The following is a 16,633-nucleotide window of genomic DNA, read 5'->3' on the forward strand; positions in this document are numbered from 1 at the left end:
CACAAACACCAGTATACGAGAGATATGTTCCCCACAAACTCTGTTCATGGAGAGACTTGACCTTCCTCACAAACATCAGTATACGAGAGATAGGTTCCCCGCAAACTCTGTTCACGGAGAGACTTGTCCTTCCTCACAAACACCAGTATACGAGAGATAGGTTCCCCGCAAACTCTGTTCACGGAGAGACTTGACCTTCCTCACAAACATCAGTATACGAGAGATATGTTCCCCACAAACTCTGTTCATGGAGAGACTTGTCCTTCCTCACAAACACCAGTATACGAGAGATGTATTCCCCGCACACTCTGTTCATGGAGAGACTTGTCCTTCCTCACAAACACCAGTAAGCGAGAGATGTATTCCCCGCACACTCTGTTACCGGAGAGAATTGTCCTTCCTCACAAACATCAGTATACGAGAGATATGTTCCCCACAAACTCTGTTCACGGAGAGACTTGTCCTTCCTCACAAACATCAGTATACGAGAGATATGTTCCCCACAAACTCTGTTCATGGAGAGACTTGACCTTCCTCACAAACATCAGTATACGAGAGATAGGTTCCCCGCAAACTCTGTTCACGGAGAGACTTGTCCTTCCTCACAAACATCAGTATACGAGAGATATGTTCCCCACAAACTCTGTTCATGGAGAGACTTGACCTTCCTCACAAACATCAGTAAGCGAGAGATGTATTCCCCGCACACTCTGTTCATGGAGAGACTTGACCTTCCTCACAAACATCAGTATACGAGAGATAGGTTCCCCGCAAACTCTGTTCATGGAGAGACTTGTCCTTCCTCACAAACATCAGTATACGAGAGATATGTTCCCCACAAACTCTGTTCATGGAGAGACTTGACCTTCCTCACAAACATCAGTATACGAGAGATAGGTTCCCCGCAAACTCTGTTCACGGAGAGACTTGTCCTTCCTCACAAACATCAGTATACGAGAGATATGTTCCCCGCAAACTCTGTTACCGGAGAGACTTGACCTTCCTCACAAACACTTCATATTTTCTGATCAAATGACCAAATACATAAAAGAACTGATTTTTTTTTCATTAACATTTTATTGATCATAATCAATAGGTGAGTGTGTACTTGCACAAGGCATGGGTTTTGGTTTTTCATTAAATCTGACTGAACACATTGCGAGAAAAACCTAAATTGTTATCATGTTTGGAAAATATTTCCTTTACTTTTAAAATAAAAGTTACAAACAAGAGGACCATGCACTTTTGGCAAATTATGAATAACACACAACTATTAGACTTAGTAAAGACAATCTTAAAGCCTAAAAGGACTGCTTAAGTGGCATTCAGTGTTTCTATACTCACAAGAAAATAATTAATAAAAGGCCCATGAGCATTAATGTTCATCTGCCTACCTGCATCACAATTTTTAACAAACTCGCTCATATGAAGTACATGTAATATAGTGAACAATGAAAAATTCGCTATAGGACCATTATTGAAATTATGAATAACAAATTGGACTATTTTGATTAAAGCACATTTAGACTAACTCTTTAGAGTTAAAAATGAGTGTTCGATCATGATAGAAAAAGACTGCCATAGCTGCCTGTCAATTTTTTCCTAACTTAAAACCAATTTCCTATTCAATGGCACAAGTTGAGGTTAAGAAGAAGTCATATATATACAGGCATGTCTTTTCAAAGACGGTTGTCATCTTCGATTTCAGATCCAAATAAAACTTAACAACATTTGGTCAGGACTATCTCTGGCTATCATAGCAGCTATATCATTATTTTTCAGCAGATGAAAAATTACAGTACTTAATGGGCGATTTTCCCATAATACTTCCATCAATGTTCAGTTTTATGGTACTAGTTGAACCAGATAAAAAGTTAATATTAAATGTGTTTTTCAAAATTATGGCGAACACAAATTTCTAGTTCACCTGAAAAATAAAAAATAACAATAATTGAGCAGGACTATCTCTGTTATTATGATTTCAAGCAATTAAGCTCTAGCTTAATTCCATGGATTGAACTTAATTAGTTTAAAATGTGAAATATTTATTGATGGCACATGGTGCTCAGAAAACCAAAAAATAAAATACCCAATACTTTTGGGCAGTTACAAATAAAAATCACAGGTTCCATTACACTTAAAACAACAACAGTAACTTTTAGTCGAAAGCATAAAGCATTAAACCAGAGATCCCAGAGGGATCTTGGCACCAACCAAACCAAAGAATTATCTATGTCAGAAAAATGAAAGAGGGATCACTTCTCTGCTTTTCAAACTTTTACTATCAAATTCCAAGATGGTGGCCTGTGAGCCATCTTGTTGACCGATTGGTCCCAAAATTGGTCAATACAAAGGCCATATGGGGAAACTACATTATTGCACATATAAAATTTGAAAAAGATCCCTTTAGTACTTTCTGAGAAATAATGGTAACAAACTTCAACTACCAAAATCCAAGATGTCGGCAAGTCAGCCATCTTGTTGTCTGATCGGTCTCAAAATGTAACATGAAACCTACATATGAAATTTGAGAAAGATCCCTTCAGTACTTTCTGAGAAATAGCGGTATCAGATATCATTAACGGACGGACAGATAGGACGAGTGATTGACCCATGGGACCCATGATATGAAGTTAATAAAAATCTATCAAGTGCTATCTGAGAAATAGCTGTAACAAGAATTTTTCACAATTGACAGACCCCAAACAAAAAGTCATTTAAAGTGAAGCCATATGCAAAACCTATCAAATAAAGGATTAATACAAAAAATGAATGTCATAATATTTTAATCAAATAAGTACTGACGTATTTGGAATCCTTATATATGCCTTATATAGATTAAAAAATCAAAAGGCCCAGAGGGCCTGAATCGCTCACCTGGTTTATTTAGTTATTATCACAAAACAAAAACAATTGTGATCAGTTGTCTTCAACAAATTATGTTTTTGAGACACAAGATCATCAATACATTCCCTATCTATCAAGCAAGCTTCAGACCAAATTTGGTCAAAATCCGTAAGTCATTCATAACTATATATTTAATAGGGATTTTTGTGAAAAGTTGGCGGATGGACGATGGACGCTGACACTGCGACATAAGCTCACGGCAGTTCAGGCCACCTGAGCTAAAACATCAACGTTTTGGTAAACAGTACCACTTTTTGGAACATAACTAACATTAAAATCAGCTCTCCATAATACAGCATATTAAAACAATACAATGGATCAATTGCATAATGTAAAATAATCCATTTAGAAAGAGATCAATTTTCCACCCAACCTGGCACAAACTGTGAAATCTTGAAACATAATTATGTCTTTGGACAATCATTTCACGAATCATCTTTTATCAAGAAGTTTTTGACACCTCTTGTGATGTTGTTGTGCAAGGCTCCAAATTATGTACTTCATTTGAAGCCAGCCTCGACAGTCAAATATTTTCTTTATTCGTTCATCCTTCCTGCATTCTACAAGTATATCATTTTTACATGGTGGTGTTCTGCTCGAAATACTGCGATGAAATTTCTTTTTCAAGAGATCCTTCTCTTCTTGCGTCCATGGCATTTTCTTAGCAACAGTCTTCTTCTTTTTTCTAGTACATCCTGAAACAAGAGGCCAATGGACCTTGACAGTCACCTGAGTTTGTTTAGAATGAAACAAAGACATATAAACACTAATATACTATCCCTTGAAGTCGGTCAGTGATTATATAAATTTGACTTTTTAATCTATGAAGATTATTTGCTTCTTTCAAACCTTTGAACTATTTTTTTCTTTCTTTAATTTTAAGTCATTTTGACCCGGTTTGGCCCCACCCATCTGGTGCCCCAGGGGGTCAGCGACGACTGATATGAATGTTAAACAAGAGGCCCAGAGGGCCTGTATCGCTCACCTGGTGTTTTTTTTTAGTTATTCTGTAATTTAGTAATTAGTGATTCACAAAGACAAATTGATCCCATTTTTTAAACCCAAACATATAATGATGTTATAGATACCATACGAATATGCTATCCAATACATAGTTTCAGAGAGGAAATAATTTATATGAAAATAGTAGCCTAATTAACCTTTTTGGCCCTGCGTCTAAGGCCCCTGGGTGGTCAGCCCCATCATGCGTACAATTTTGAATCCCCACCCTACAGGGATGCTACCATTGCATTATGAGCGTTCTCCCATGCTCATTTGCAGAGAAGAACTGGTTTATATGGAAATAGCCAAATTGACCCCTTTTGGCCCCACCCCTCAGCCCCATCATTTGTACAATTTTCAGTCAGCAACCCATAAGGATGCTACCAGTCAAATTTTGTTGAATTCCGGAGAATGGAGAAGAAGTCGATTGTTGACGGACACCGGACACAGCGGTATCCCATAAGCTCACATCCGGTCCTTTGGACCAGTTGAGCTAACAAGTACTAAGAAATTATGATAAAAAAATTAAGTTCATCTGTCAATGTATCAGAACATTTTCATTGCATTACCTTCATCTATTTCAGCATGATCCTCTTCTTCAGCTTGGTCATCTTTTTCTGTCAGAAGAAGAAAACAATTAATACCTACAAAACTTTTATCTAACGCTGCAACTGAAAGATGTTAAAATTAGAAGAATTGGTCGCTTCTTGCCCTAACACACTGAATGAATTTTAATCGAGTCTAAATTTCAACCAATCAGAAGCATACACTGTGTTACCATGACAATACGACGATTTTCATAAAATTGGAAACAATGTCTTAATGACCACCTTAAAAGAACTTAGATAACAAGAGATCCCAGAGAGATCTTGGCTCCAACCACTAAATGACATTTATTGGATCTTTATCAGACTGATCTTTTCCCTTCTTACCACTATTTCTCTTAATCAATGATTAAGATGTGAAAGAAGACTCAATGAATATTTTATTTTGAAAACATTAAAAATAAATTTCAACGGCCAAACTCAATGAAGGCTGCAGGTAGTAAAATAAACACTATAATGAAGAATGTGAAATATCCATTTATTACTTCAAGTACAATTTTTAATACACAATATTCAATGGGCACTTCTAAAAACGAAGGAAAATCCAAACCTGAAGCTTGAAAAATTAAGAAATAATGAAAGGAAACTTGAAATGCCAAAATCCAATATGGCTGTCTGTCAGACATCTTGTTTTTCTGATCTGTCTAAAGATTGGCAGGACATTAGTAGGGACAGAGATAATACCCCTCCAGTGCTTTTTTGGTGAAGTTGGACTAAATTAAAAAAAATTGGAAAATACATAAACAATGTTTTTGCACTTTCCAAGTTTTTAATTGTAACTTGGACCGAGATATCAAGTGTAATGCCCTATTAACAGACTCCCATTGCATTACCATAAGTCATTTCAGCATGATCCTCTTCTTCAGCTTGGTCATCTTTTTCTGTCAGAAGAAGAAAACAATTAATACCTACAAAACTTTTATCTAACGCTGCAACTGAAAGATGTTAAAATTAGAAGAATTGGTCGCTTCTTGCCCTAACACACTGAATGAATTTTAATCGAGTCTAAATTTCAACCAATCAGAAGCATACACTGTGTTACCATGACAATACGACGATTTTCATAAAATTGGAAACAATGTCTTAATGACCACCTTAAAAGAACTTAGATAACAAGAGATCCCAGAGAGATCTTGGCTCCAACCACTAAATGACATTTATTGGATCTTTATCAGACTGATCTTTTCCCTTCTTACCACTATTTCTCTTAATCAATGATTAAGATGTGAAAGAAGACTCAATGAATATTTTATTTTGAAAACATTAAAAACAAATTTCAACGGCCAAACTCAATGAAGGCTGCAGGTAGTAAAATAAACACTATAATGAAGAATGTGAAATATCCATTTATTACTTCAAGTACAATTTTTAATACACAATATTCAATGGGCACTTCTAAAAACGAAGGAAAATCCAAACCTGAAGCTTGAAAAATTAAGAAATAATGAAAGGAAACTTGAAATGCCAAAATCCAATATGGCTGTCTGTCAGCCATCTTGTTTTTCTGATCTGTCTAAAGATTGGCAGGACATTAGTAGGGACAGAGATAATACCCCTCCAGTGCTTTTTTGGTGAAGTTGGACTAAATTAAAAAAAATTGGAAAATACATAAACAATGTTTTTGCACTTTCCAAGTTTTTAATTGAAACTTGGACCGAGATATCAAGTGTAATGCCCTATTAACAGACTCCCATTGCATTACCATAAGTCATTTCAGCATGTTCCTCTTCATCAGCTGGGCCATCATTTTCTGTAAGAATAGGGAAACAATTAATTTTCAATGCTGCAGCTGTTATCAAAACAAAACTAATGGTTGAAGGGCCTTCGCTGTTGCAATTCAAGTGCCAAAAATGCACATACTGCATAAACACATAGAAATTGACAAACATGGAGTACGGAAACTAATTTTTTACAGTATTATAAGGATGAGATTAATACAAACAGGTGAGAATAATGTCAGAGATGTGATAGCATGCATTATATGTTAAAGTGTGACCATAACTACTAACCTGTCTCATGCTGATTAGGCTCCTCAGAAACATCTTCAATTTCTGTAATTGAAATAGTTTAATACAAATTTATCTGACAAAATTCTCTACCCCTTCTTTACATTCTGGGTGGACCATATTGCCAATAGCTGAACTCTGAAAATTACTTTTTGGGATGTACAAGACCTAAAAGAAAAAACTTTCTAAACTATTTTACTCCTGTAAAATGGAAAATTTAAGAATCATATTTCATAATTAGTGTCTGGTAACTCTAGATAAAAAAAACGCCTTAGCAAAAGTTGCTAAAACCTTTCTTTTTTCTTTAGCAAAAAAGAAATGTTCTTAAGCAAAACTAGTGATACTTAGTGCCCAACAAAGAAAATTGTCTTTTTAAAAATTATGATATCTACAATAGCACATAGGGCAACATTTGCAATGCTTTTAATTACTAAAAGTAAACTAAGAAAATAATAAAAATAACATGATATTTTCATACTCCTCCACATATCCCTCCCTATTCCTCAAGGCCATAACCAGGCCATTATTTTTCCAGTGTAACAATTGGAATGACAAATGTTTAGGAACTCATCTTGAATCATGGATTTGATAGCTCAGGTATTTAGAATGAAAAAAGAAATGAAATTACAAATTTATTTTCTAATTCAGCCAAAAAAAGCTTAGCAATAAATGCTAAAACAATTATTTTTATTTTAGCAATTAGTGTCTTCCATTAGCAAAATGCCGAAAAAAATGCTATCCATAGAGTGAGCACAGAGTGTCATTTCCTTCTCACCATCAAGAGTTATCTGATCAAGTCTGCGTCCGGCATACTTGTATGTAAGTCCCTTGTCTACAACCATAAGTAGTTTACTGACTTTTGCCAACTCTAGGGTCTTCTCCTGTAGACGGTAGTATTCCCTGTGTACCGACAGACTGTGTCCCATGTGTGATGCTAGCCATTCTAACTCTTGATTTGATCCCATGTCAACAATCTGCAAGATTCAGAACTAATCTATCAAATCAAATCAGAAATGATTTTTACAGTACAGACACCAACATTAAAGTAGTATATCTAGTTCCGTTAAAAATGTCTATGTTTGTTTCATTTCAAAAGCAATTTGATAAAGACCACATATCATGACGGGACTTCATTTCAAACCTTTCTTAAGTAGTATAACAGGTGAACTTTATATATATATGTTCTCCTACCTGGGAAACAGTTGCCACATATTTTCTCAGGTTTGTTGTTCTCATTAGTTGCGGTTTTTGCAGACCAGCTTTCTGAGAGATCATATTTAGGGCATCCCATCCTTTCAAGTGACCATTAGATGTTGATAGTGCAGCAAACAAATACTTGTTTGCTGGTGAAACAACTGCAGATCTGTGACTATTCAAACAATCAAGGGCTTCCACCATGTCTGCAGTAAGAATAACTGGAACCTTCCTTTTCCTTTTCCCCATGATATCAACAAGTTGCAGCCTGTAAAAATAACCACATTAATATATAAACCAATACACATAAATAATTGTAACCATACAACTTTGCTTCATAATAACAAAATATTCATTTGAAAACAAGAGATATTTTTCCCTTTGACATCGGACTTCAATAATGATTTCTTATAAGCTGGTCGCCTTGACTAAATTTGATATCAAATGAAAACAAGCCAATAACAATAGGCCCAAGGACCTTAACGGTCATCTGACTACCTTGGTAAAATGCAGTTGTATAGGAAACTACCGTATTTGACCCAATAAGCGCCCATGTCCCTTTTTGAGGCCTCAATTTCAATTGCCCAGGCACAAATAAGGACCAAAACTACATAAACGGTATTAATTTGCAATAAATTTGACATATTAACACCTTTTCATTTTTATCCATTTTTGTAAGGGCCCAGGCGCTTATTGGGTCGAATACGGTAATTAGATATGGTGTCATGGTAGCCATCTTAGATTTGAGATCATCCCCAGATTAACAATCTTTGGGACCATGTCAGGATCATTTGAGGCAAGTTGCGAATACATGTAGCTCCGATAGAACTTGAGAAAAAGTTCAAAATGTGTTTTCAACATGGTGGCCGTGGTGGGCATCTTGAATTTTTGATCAACCTGAAAAATAATATCACTTTGTCGGACCATGTCTGGATCATTTCAGGCAAGTTTCAGCCAAATTGCACTAGTAGATCTAGAGGATAAGTTCCAAATGTGTTTCTAGGATAACAGCTGGATTTCGGATCAACCCGAAAAATAACAACACTTTGTTAGGACTAGTATGTAATGATCATTTCAGGCAAGATTCAACCAAATTGCACCTGTTCGGATAAGTATATTTGACCCCTGTGACCTTAAAAGTAGTTCAAGATCATTCATTTTCACAACTTTGGTAGTCCTTCAGCCCAGCATACTACAGGCCAAATATGAGTACATTGGGCCTTATGGTTATTGAGAAGAAGTCCTTTGAATGAAAAGTTTATGCACAGCAGACGACGGCAGATGGAGCATAATGACTATAGGTCATCCTGACCCTTGGGGTCAGATGACCTAAAACCAGATAACAAAACTTGTGACAACTGACAAGTACCCTTATCCCCGCTGCAAAAACAGCATCTTTATCTCTATTAAGGAACCTTAATTATGTAAGGCACATTATATATAAAATCTTTTGAAAGTCATGTCTCTTACATGTATCTCAAAACCAGAAAAACAGGCTTAAGCTTACTAATACAAAATTTACCTTTCCATAAGTTTCTTTTCAATTGGTTCCAGACATGATATCAATTCTTTGGATCCTTGCTCCATATTCCTTTCCTGGTATGATGTAAGCAACATCTCACCCACTTCACCCCCTCTACGTCTGTTGAAGACACAAACTCTGCACAGGGCAAGTTGTGCCAGGTATCTCCAAGTACTGGTATCGCTGCTGGGCTGCTTGTTCAATTCTACTTGTACTTTTTTCATTTCTTCAAGAAGATATTTCCTTAGACATACTATGTCTTCTGTGAGCGGCAATATGTCTGGATTGTTGAACTTTCTCTCGGACAATGTGCTGATGGCATGACTACTAACTTTTTCGCACCATTCATCATTATGCAAAGTAAGATAATTCTCTGCATCTGTCCTCTCCTTTTCATCATGATTGCGCAATGCCTGTCCTATTTTAATCTGAGCCAACTTCTTTAAAGTATGTCCAACTTTGAGGGCCAGTGCAGGCCTCTCATACTTGTCACATCCCCGCACAGTTTCTCCTTCTAAAATACAGAGTTTTTTGACGCCACATACCACTACATCAAACTTTTCTGGGGTTAAGAAGTCGCTCATAGTACAGGAACTTTCTTCTGCTGTTTTTGTCAGTACCTGGAGAAGACGCCCCATTTCCCGAATTTTTTGTCTTACATTGCTCACTCTTTCATGGCCATTTTTTATTAGCAATTTAGAGCCCAAGAGAACCAACAGCTTGTCATGGGTGATCATGTCCAAAACTTCGTCTTTTTTCATCCCTTCTAATACTACCTGGCGAAATTTGTTACCTTCTTCATTTTCTGATGACGAAGTTGAGCCGTGAAGTAGAAGTGTAGCCTGCTTTTTGATAGTTTTTTCATTGCTCTGGCTATCTGCGAATCGGCATTTCTTGGAATGTCGCCATAAGTCGTCTTTTAAGATAAAAGCCAAGCATGATGGACATGGGAGAAAACAATCCTTCCCTTTTTCCTTTCCTGGTCGTCTGTCTACAACTATGTTTCCTTCTTTTGTTCCAGTCAGAACCGCGATATTATGGTGGAAATTACCCTTGTTTCTCAGTTCCTGCCAGCCTTTTTTCCTTTCTTCAGAATTTTTTGGCTTTGCAAGAATTTTACAAACGGTGGCTTCATCATGATGGATATTCTGCAGATGGGACGAGATCTTGGCAAAAAGTCCACCACAGAATAGACATGCCTGTCGCTTATCATATTTCCTGCCTCCATCTTCCTTTTTTGAAACAGCACGAACATGATCTGTATAACAAAAATATCAAACATCCATTATACATTATGTATATATTACAATTTCCTCGCTCTCAGACAAGAGACCCAAAACCCTCCCAATGGACCTGAATCACTCCTTTGTTCTATTATCTCAATTTTCGTAACTCCTAGTCAAATACTCTGACCCATGAAGGGCCGGTGAGGTCACGTTCAGTATATTTGGCCATTTATGATCTCCAAGAGCTTTCAGAATCCTAACATTTAATAATACAAAATTCTGAACTCTGATCATAAACCTACTGAATGGCCTTTATTGGGTCTAGGATTGATTTTTTCCTCTTATTTTTAATTTCAAAGTGAAATGCAACATGAAATCCTCAAAAGAAGTTACACATTCAGACTATAATTGTCAAATTCAAAACAAGCCAACATTTTCTGTTCCAATTCTCTCCAAAATTGAATGCACACAAGTGATCAGAGCAACCAAAACAGAGCTGGAGAAATATTTTTAGATTATTTTTGAACAATAGACATAGACCAATTTGAACAAGAGGTCCATGGATCTTACAGGTTTTCCGACTGTGAAGTCCATATAATTCTATTCTAACATAATACTTAATTGTACAGTGGTTTGTTGGCCATGGTGACTGACCATCTTGAATTTTTTACCAACAAAGACACAAACTCTTGGTCAGGACCTTCTCAGGATCATTTCAGGTAGGCATATAATTGTGAAGTTTCAAGTGTGAAAAGTTTATGATCAGCACACGAGGATAGACAAAGCAGTGATTTTTCTCCTTATACAACTGGGGTCGGTAAACGACCCCATTCCCAATGCCAAACCTCTAATTTTTCCCAATTACAATGAAAAATTCCCAAATCAAATTGCTGAAAAACAAATAAAACCCGGAAATCTCTCCCCTCGTTGTCTAATCTAAAACAAAATACTCTGAAACTGTTTTGATAGTCGTAACCTTTTGATAAAATGAAACAGTTTACTGTTTTACAATATCTAATCACCTATAATACCATGTTTAGAAATGGGTAACTTTTTCCCAAAACTGCTCTTTTTGCGATTAAAAATTCCCAATTTGTTACAAAAACTTTCCCCCAAAATACCATAAAAAAATCACTGCAAAGCAAGACGGCTATAAGCCATGAGCCCCGACTCATTTAACAATATGTCTTGATGATAAAAATAATGTGATTTTTCTAATTTCATATGATGCAGTAATGATGACCCAAACTTTGAACCAGATTTAAATTCTGCAAATTATACATGTATTACTTTGCCCATAAATGTGGCACTAAAAACATGATTTTTCTTTATTAGATTACATATCAAAATATTTGGGTAAAACAGCAGCAGCAGTAGACAAGACAACTGATAATGGCATCTCTATCAAAATTATCAAAACTGCCTTTGAGACAGTCACAGCAACCTAATATGAAATGTACCTGTTGAAGGACGCATGGGGTCTATCTCCTCATCTGATTCATCTTGATCTGTAGCCATCTGCAATTACCAAGTACATGTACAATAAATTTAATGTCCTGGTAATACACTTTTTCCAGTTCAGGTAAGCTAATAGTCAGCAATCAATAACTCCGGTATAACTGATCAAGCCAATTAGTGGAATTTATATTCTTCATTTTCATTACACAAACGACCATAACTCTGCCAAATAGGTTCCGATGAAAGTGCCGAGCGAACAACTCTTCGCCCGTGGCATATTTAACCATATGGCCAACATTTCACTAATTTCCTATACCAAGTGGTCAAATAATTCTCAAAAATGTGTTTTCCCTATATAAACTATTAGTAATGTTGACCCCTCCCCAGAGGGAAATGTAAGGCCCCAGGGCCATATAATTCACAATTTTTTTTAAAGAACCTTAAGACCTTTCCATTTATGAAGAGAATTTGATTCAACAAGTTCCAGAATATCAGAAAAAGATTGATTTTAGAACTTTTATCCTATTTGACCCCTTTTGACACCCCTCCCCCCCCCAGGCCCCTGGGGCAGTCATGTAAATTTTGTTTAAAGGATTCAATGGCCATCTCATACTGATAATTTTGACAATATTGACCAATATCCTATAACAAATGATTGAATAATTCTAAAAAAATGTATTTTCCCTATATAAACTATACTAAACTTAACCCTCTCCCCAGGGGGAAATGAGAGACCCCAGGGTCATATAATTCACAATTTTTGGAATTTTAGCAGATTTTTGAAGTTTTTACTTAATAGATCCCTTTTGCTCACACCCCTCAGGCCCCCTGGGGGACTGGGACCATAAAATTCAGAATTTCAGTTAACCTTTGGCCATGAAAGGTTTCTACAATATTTCAACAAATTTGGTTCAGCACAATCAGCGGTTTTGGAGAAGAAGTCGAAAATATAAATTGTTTATCGTAGCACGATGTACAACAACAGACTAAAGGTGATTAGAATAGGTCACTTGAGACTTTGTTTCAGGTGACCAAAAAACTGATAATATAACTATGATCATCTGCATTAGATGGTTATGCTAGTGACAAACTGTTTTACACCGTTTACATATCTTGTTATATGCACAGAGAGGTTTCTTGTCTGGCTCTGCATCAATTATCTTCTATAATAGCAAATATTCATATCAATTGAAGTTTAATCATTATATTGTTACCTTTATTTTCTTGACAGTTGCAATGGAAGGGTGGTAGTCTGCATTTCTCTTTGAATTCTGTGAAGGATTATTTTCTTTATCGCTGACACATGTTTCGCTGAAATGTATTTCAAACAAGATTAAATCCTGAAATATTAATTAAAACAATAATAATTATATTTTTAATTTCATTTAAATGTTATGTAACCACAGGTGAAAGTAGAAACATCTATATGTTATTAGCAAGAAGTTTCAGAGGTCCGAATTTGATTTTTAGGAGATGGAGGCATTGAAATGATTTAAATTCATATGAGCTCTATTATTACATTGTATAAGCTTCACTGTAAAGTCAAGTTACATATCTTCAAACACGCATAACAATGCCACAAATATGTTATAAATTAAAGCTGCAAAAATGTTGTAGGTTGGTTTAAATTAAAAGAGATCTGCATGTACACAAATTGAATTTCTTTCAGCAAATAAGGAAGATAGCTAGATTACCATTCTATGAACAAATATCTACAATACATCATACTTTAGAATGTACCCTTACAGAAAGCGCAAGTGTGCAGCAGTATTGCTACAACTGAGTAGGCCACACCATTCTGGCACTATTGCGACTTTCGTGCAGAAACTTTTTTTTTAAACCTGTGTGCAGGAATAGTGCCGCATATTGTACAAGAAGCATCCTACACGAAAAAATTATGGAAAGTTGCAGCAATATTGCTGCAGTATAGCAAAGAATATGGGTACTCCCATGATCCTTTGCTAAAGGTTAAAGTCAGTTGAACTTCAATTCAAGCATTGATTCACGAGGTCGTGGTGTGTGAAGATACGGGTAATGTTTCCTGGAACACTGATTTTTTTATTTGATACTGACAAGGTAATTCTAGATCAAGATTAACACCAATTTCATCACTAGATGAATTCAAAAGGTCTTTGTATAGCAGGGCTGCGGAAAAACTTTGAAATGTACTCGTCTGTTGGACAAGTGCTTCATCAAAATCTACTCGTCCAAATGACATTTTCACTTGCTCGCAATATTTTTCAGATAAATAAGTATATGTGACTGTATATATAAGCATGCAACTATGTGCAGCTTTAGTGCCGCAAGTGTGTGCAATGCCGCTTTGGTGCAGCAAACTCATTTGCATACAAAAAGTATGTATTGCAGCAATATTGCTGCAACTATGTGCCAGAGGCCTCATATTTCTGTAAGGGTAGTTACCAAAAAATCTTTTAAACCGATTACAAAAATAAAATCTTATTTGCTATTCAACAATCAACAAATGCCATGAAATCCAATAATATAAAAATTAAATCAAGTGGAGCAGGTCTCTCAAATGATCAAGATAGTCTTCGAATCCAGATACTCAGTGACATCAGTTTAATTATATACAGTTCTATGAATCCACAAGTTTTTCCCCCACTTATTGACCATGTTTCCAATTAATTGTGAAGCAATTTCCAACAATTTTTTAATATATGTTTACCTTATCTCCTGAAGATATTTTGCATACAAATTTGACGATCCTTTGATTTGATTTAAACTTAAAAGTCCACCAAGACAAACAGACCACCATTCAGTCTTCAGTCCATGTTGAACCAGATTAAAAAATTCTTACAATAACACAGATGTAATGGTATAAAAGATCACACTAAAACTATTTTGAATGCAAAATTGTTTGCAGCACAGCATTTCAAAAAAACTAAAAAAAACAATGAAATTTGATCCACATATCTGTAGATCTAAAACATCCATGTTCCTGTCTCCACAAAAGGCAAGGATTTCACTAAATTGGAAATCATTCTCAAAACAAGCAAATCCTCCTGCAGGAAAATCCATGTCTAAAAAACGATCTTGACTACACTTAATCAACATCAATTTCAAGCATTTTATTGACACTGATCTCAATTTCATTCCCCATAAAATTTAGGAGAAAAATATTTCATAAAAACTTACAAAAATCTCCACAAACTTAATACTTGGTATTTCTCGTAACTTAAAGGACAGAGAGAAACCCCACTATTTTTCAAAATCTTGTCAAGAGAGAGGGAGCATGATATTCCTCATAAACTTAACAGAGAGAGGAACCCAGATGTTCCTCACAAACTCGACAGAGGAACCCTGATACATATTCCCCATAAAGGTGATAAAGGGAAAGCAGAATATTCCTCACAAAATAATTGATGAGAGGAACCCTGATATTCCTCACAAATTAAATGACACCGGAAGCTTGATATTCCTCACAAAAATAATAAAATGACGAGATGCAGACTGATATTTCTCACAAACTTGGAAGCTTGATATTCCTCACAAAATTAATAAAATGACGAGAAGCAGACCAATATTTCTCACAAACTTGACATTTTCTTTCATAGTCCTCGCTAAATAAGATAGAAAGTAAATTTATGTGGGTTACAGGAGAAATGATAATTATTTGCATGGTATAAACACAAAAAGTACTCTCCAGGCAATACATAAGTTGCAATTTTTTGTTCCCCTTCTCATGGTCATTTCAACATTTTAACTGTACCTATCATCAAATTCGTCAGACTTCTGTGGCTTGTAAAGTGGGTCTCTGTCAGAATCATCGCAAACACTGTAATCACTGTCTTTCTCCAAGCTATAAAATTAATAACAAAATCAGGACAATGCATTTTTGTGAAAGGAAGACTTGTCATCCAATCATGAAAAGAGGTAATCCAAATATCTGAAAATACAAGTTCTTCCCTCTGAAAATCATGTAAAAAACATTTTGGCTTGAAAACCTAAGTCTGTTCATAATCTTATTTTTTTTAAACTCATCTTTAATACTAGAAATTTCTAATTCAAAGCAAACAGTCATGTTCTAAATATCTTGACCAATCATGAAACATTGCAACATGGTTTTTTTAATATTATATACCATACATGGGGCAGTGCAAGGCAAAAGACAAATATAGACAATTTATTGGCTTGCACCCTGGCCAGACCTCAAACTTGCAATCTACAATACGGAATTGCCTAGCCATTCAAAATATGTATCAAATTCAACTGAAAACTGTACACAATAATTAAATTGTGATACTGATCTACTGAATTGCTATAAGAATTAATATTATAATTCTTATAATAATCATATAATTATTACTGTGTAACTATAGAATAAACAATATTACAACAAACTTTGTAATTTATGAATTAGATATTGAACAGTTCCAATATAACATTCTAAGATATACTGGGAAATTGATCACAATATCAGGTCAACTTATGACATGTACAAGTCTATCCTGCACAATTCAAGGCAACTACAGCGAAGCATACATCAAAGCTCATCAAAGAATTCAAATCTGAATAACTGACCAATTAGAGGCTTTTTGTGCAAGTATGTAAGGTCAGTGTAACAAGAGCAATTACGAAAATCATACGACTCACTTGTAGGTTGGTCTCTGTAACTTCCTTGTCCTTCTCGGACCAACACTCTGGAATGTCCATAATAAACATTCATGAAATGGTTACCCAAGTTAGGGATTT

At 35.5% G+C, this 16,633-nt stretch overlaps 1 protein-coding gene across 1 annotated transcript; it reads right to left on the reverse strand.

The window, feature by feature from the left end:
• Positions 1-1,069: 1,069 nt before the first annotated feature.
• Positions 1,070-16,576, reverse strand: LOC138328254 (uncharacterized). The gene is made up of 12 exons (XM_069274967.1): positions 16,535-16,576; positions 15,651-15,740; positions 13,135-13,231; positions 11,923-11,980; positions 9,237-10,494; positions 7,712-7,982; positions 7,296-7,494; positions 6,524-6,565; positions 6,217-6,264; positions 5,348-5,395; positions 4,479-4,526; positions 1,070-3,602 (listed from the first exon to the last, which is right to left on the reverse strand). The coding sequence occupies exons 4-12, from the start codon at positions 11,978-11,980 to the stop codon at positions 3,340-3,342; spliced, it is 2,235 nt and encodes a 744-aa protein (XP_069131068.1). The 5' UTR covers positions 13,135-13,231; positions 15,651-15,740; positions 16,535-16,576; the 3' UTR covers positions 1,070-3,339.
• Positions 16,577-16,633: the final 57 nt, after the last annotated feature.

The sequence above is a fragment of the Argopecten irradians genome, chromosome 7 (genome assembly GCF_041381155.1).
Source record: "Argopecten irradians isolate NY chromosome 7, Ai_NY, whole genome shotgun sequence".
Lineage (NCBI taxonomy): Eukaryota > Metazoa > Mollusca > Bivalvia > Pectinida > Pectinidae > Argopecten > Argopecten irradians.